The sequence below is a fragment of the Nelumbo nucifera genome, chromosome 1 (assembly GCF_055504915.1).
Source record: "Nelumbo nucifera cultivar China Antique chromosome 1, China Antique-T2T, whole genome shotgun sequence".
Lineage (NCBI taxonomy): Eukaryota > Viridiplantae > Streptophyta > Magnoliopsida > Proteales > Nelumbonaceae > Nelumbo > Nelumbo nucifera.
The window spans coordinates 46,612,580-46,616,816 of NC_142649.1; the positions used below are offsets into that span (position 1 = coordinate 46,612,580).

General features: G+C 34.2%; 1 protein-coding gene across 1 annotated transcript; it reads right to left on the reverse strand.

The window, feature by feature from the left end:
* Positions 1-1,637: 1,637 nt before the first annotated feature.
* On the reverse strand, positions 1,638-3,404 carry LOC148803207 (protein IQ-DOMAIN 13-like). Its single transcript, XM_088894545.1, has 3 exons — positions 3,189-3,404; positions 1,887-2,348; positions 1,638-1,775 (listed from the first exon to the last, which is right to left on the reverse strand). The coding sequence occupies exons 1-3, from the start codon at positions 3,402-3,404 to the stop codon at positions 1,638-1,640; spliced, it is 816 nt and encodes a 271-aa protein (XP_088750671.1).
* Positions 3,405-4,237: the final 833 nt, after the last annotated feature.

The window sequence follows — 4,237 nt, forward strand, 5'->3', positions numbered from 1 at the left end:
TTATTATTATTATTATTATTATTATTATTATTATTATTATTATTATTATTATTATTATTATTATTATTATTATTATTATTACTATTATTATTATTATTAATTATAATTAATACTATTATTATTCTCTAATAAATATTTCGTTTGGTTAAAGTTAAATTATAAACTTTCAATTATCCATTATTGTTAAACTAAAAAAAATATAAAAGCAATTATTATTTCAGGAATTAACTAGAAATCATAATTATAGCAAATTAATTATTTCATAATAATAATAATAATAATTTAATATTACTGATTTCAAAATCAATACACACATAATAAGAATATATTATTAGAAATTATTAATAATATACTTATTATTATTACTGATTTCATAATTATTAATCTATATTACTCAATAAAGATATGGTGCCTTTTTTTTTGCTCAGGGTTGGTCTGTATTTCATTTGCCATGGAAAATCAGGTATTATTGTTCCTTTTGCTTCATTTGGTTCATTTTGTTGCACCAGTAGGAACTAATAATTTCAGATTGCTACTATTTTCACAACATCCATAACTTTTAGGCTTAGTTTGGGAAGAGTGCAAATACAAATACAAACAACACAAAACCCTTGTATATGGTTTTTATTTGCACTGTATATATTTGTATTTGTACTCTTATGAAACTGAGCCCTATCATCTTCCCCATTCACTATTTATGAAAATATCATCCGTTTTCATTTGATTCTATTATGACAGTGTAAGTTTTCTTCAGTGACTTATACTTTATTATAGTACGAATGTCATTGTGAAGTAGTGTTAAGATACTTAAGTTCCATTTGGTTGCTGCAAATTTCATTTTAACTGGTGTAAATATATAGGGCTGATAGTACAAATGAATCGACTATAAATCTTTGTTTATTTTTGCTTTTGATTTGACTTTGTTTTGTTTGTTTGTAAAAAGTGAAATGATGTGGTTTGAGGGGGGGAGAAATTTATTTAGACTCAGTTTGGGAAGAGTGCAAATACAAATATGTACAGTGCAAAACCTCCTATATGGTATTTCTAAACCTTGTATTTGCACCATATTAGGGGAGTAAGATTGGAAGCAAATTGATGAGGTCCCCACTTTACATGAGAGAATTAAGGTAGGAGGAAATGGTGAAATGCATCAGTTTTCATATGCAAAATTTGCACTGTTAATGAATGAAATGAGACAAAAAGTGCAAGTTTTGCATCAGGCATAAGTGTGAATTATAGTCACAAACAAAAAACTGAACTGGGTGCAAAATTTGTACGTGGTTTTGATCTGCATTGCAAACAAATGCAGCCTAAAGAAACTTGATGGAATCAGTGTTTTGCTCCCTTAGTCCCTTGTTCATTTCAATAGTGAAAATATGGGAGTTTCATAAAAGTAAGGAGAGGGAATTTCAAGCTATACAGGCAATAAGACAGAGGAAAAACATCAGTACAATTTAACAGTGAGGATCTTTGTATTCAATTTATCACTCCCTAATGTTGTTTTATTAGTTCTGATACAAGCACTAATTATACAAGAATTTAGTTTAAACATCTCAAGCAAAACGCCCACCAAAGAAGAAAAAAAGAATAAAATAGAAAAAGAAATATAAGACTAAAGATAGAAAAATCACACAAATTCACTTGAATGGCTTCCTTCCAACTCCAACAGGCAAAGATATGGTGGAATCCACACTCAGATTACCTATTGAAGGGGTAGACTTATGCTTCCCTGATATCCTTTGAGACATGGAATCCTTGTCTGAGAACAGAGAGCCCTTGTTCCACCTCAGAGATCCAATGCTTCAGGTTAAAGGAAAAGATAGTTGTCTCTTTGCTTCTTGACTTGGAGTTGGTGACCCTTTTTTGAGATTGCTAAGAGTTCTCACTTTTGATTTAGCAGAAATTGTTGGTGCCATGTAATTGGGCATGGAAAATGGCGGGCAGCTTGTGAGGCTCTCATCATCTCTCAATGTATAAACTTCAGCTGCACTTGTTCTTTGCTTTGGATGCTTCACTGGGGTGGAGCTACTTGTTTGTAGGGCTCGGCTTGATAGAGTTGGTCTAAGTTTCGTTCTTGTGGGCATGGATGATTTTGAAGATCTTGGTGTAAGGGCCTCAAGGTTCTCAAAGCCAAACATTCCTTGCTTGTAGTTACTTGATTGTGGTTGCGGACTGTGCTCTGAAATGCGCTTGGATGGTGTTAGACCATTCTTTGCAGGAATTGTTTGGCTTTCAAAGAATTGATATCCTGGAAGTTGTCGTTCCATCCAGTTCCACCACCAGGGGAGTCCTCCTGATCTGATATCCATAAGGGCTGCATGAGCTGATTTAAGAGGGACCTTCCATAACTGGTTGAAAGCAAAACAGGCATATTAAACTCCATAAGTCCACAAGTCCTTAAGCAGTTTTAGAGACTAGAACAAGGTTGCAAACTTCGATAATGTAAAACCAGTGTTGACACACTATAACCTAAAGTTTCATCCTAGGCATCTTAGTCTCCCTGCTACCATGAATTCATGGTAAAACCAGTGTAGACAAACCTGAACCTGAACCTGATTTTTTTGGTAGGTAAGACCTGAACCTGAATGGGTGGTTGAAGTAGTAAGAAATGATTTAATATGGCCCATCACATTAGAACAATTCCACTTCAGTTTTGGATTTTATTCAAAAGCTATGACTTTGATAGCAGAGAAGCAGAACTGGAGCTGAACAAGTCATCTCAAAATAACAGAGATATCATCTGTTAAGATCCAGGTTATATACTATGATAATATTCTCTTATTCCTTTAAAGCTGAGACATTTTATTAAGGCAGAAAGAACAAATAGGTAGGGACCAGGGGCCTACATCCCCTAACATTTCAGGTCAGGTCACAAGGAAACTGTGAAGGCACTAGTAGGAAGTTCACTTTGGCTGTTTTTTAAAAACAGCCTGAGCTGTTTTGGGAATCTCTGCACCTGACGCCTTAGCTAATTCAGGTCCTCATTTGTCTTTTCAACTAAAAAATATTTGAATATAAATGCCTTTTTACCCTCATTATGAAATCTTAATCACAGCAGTTTCTTAAAACAACCAAAACAACAAAAAATTTTCTAATAGCATGGCTATATCCATTCAAATCTGTGTACATCCTCTCATGTACATCTCTTTTTCTACTTACTGAAATAATTTCTTTAAAAGAAAGCTTACATGGTAATTATGCATTAAAACAGGAACATTTAGCCAGTTGTACATCTGGGTCACTGCAGCGAAGGAACTAAACAGTAAGAGTTTCATTATAAATCCTAACCAAGTGGAAGATTTAATGGTCTTGAGGAAGAATACCACCCTAACAAAACCATCTGATACATAAAAACATGCTTCACCACCAAATGCATTCTGACATATCTCACCACCACACTCCATGACCCAATGAGGAATCCACCATGCCCAAACCAATAGCTTATATATCCCATTCACCCATCTATTCTAGCCACATCCACCTCATCCTCTTCATTAGAGCTAATTGTAATGGGTATTGTGTCTTCTTTTAGTATGTATATCTATCTATCTATCTATCTATCTATCTATCTATCTATCTATCTATCTATGTTCCACCCATTGTGCATCCCCTAAACTTTGCATTGATGCACCCCGTTAACCACCCGGCCCTCGCCATGCCTGAGTTACAAGTTTTGTGGAACTTATTAACCTAAATTTTACTATTTTAGTTTACCAAGTACCAACTTGTATCCTGCTCAAACATTGGAATCTAGTATATAAAATAAAGTAGCTTCTCATCTACAGTAATTATGCTAGATGAATATGATAATTGGGTAAAACACATGGCCATGGGTTTCCTGTTTCTAATTCTGTCACAAGCTCCCTTAGAGAATATAAAATCAAATGTAACAGTGAGACTTAAATGAGTGCTTCAAGGTTCATTTATTTGCCAAATGGTCCAGTCTTAAGATGTTAATAACAACAATGCCTTCAACTTCAGTTAAATCCAAGTACTACCTATACAGATTTATGACTGTTGTAGGTCTTATACGAGCCATTCATTGATATATATTGAAGGGACGAGAGATCCATCATATGGATGGCCAAACCCTGCAGGAAGGTTGGGCGAAATTTCAAAATTTTCTCTCTCCCATGTGGGAATCACATTTCCTATTTTAGAAAATTGCATTTTCAATGATCAATCTTGAAACCAAACCAGACCAGATCTGAAACCAAAAGGGATTAGAGGGATATAC

What these genes read in the sequence shown, in the direction of transcription:
- LOC148803207 (XM_088894545.1), bottom strand. Translation starts at nt 3,404, where the DNA reads ATGGAGTGTGGTGGTGAGATATGTCAGAATGCATTTGGTGGTGAAGCA. An exon ending in TTTTAATGCATAATTACCAT is followed by an intron (nt 2,349 to 3,188) that starts GTAAGCTTTCTT and finishes GCTTTCAACCAG; the next exon opens with TTATGGAAGGTCCCTCTTAA. An exon ending in CAATTTCTGCTAAATCAAAA is followed by an intron (nt 1,776 to 1,886) that starts GTGAGAACTCTT and finishes AGGTGGAACAAG; the next exon opens with GGCTCTCTGTTCTCAGACAA.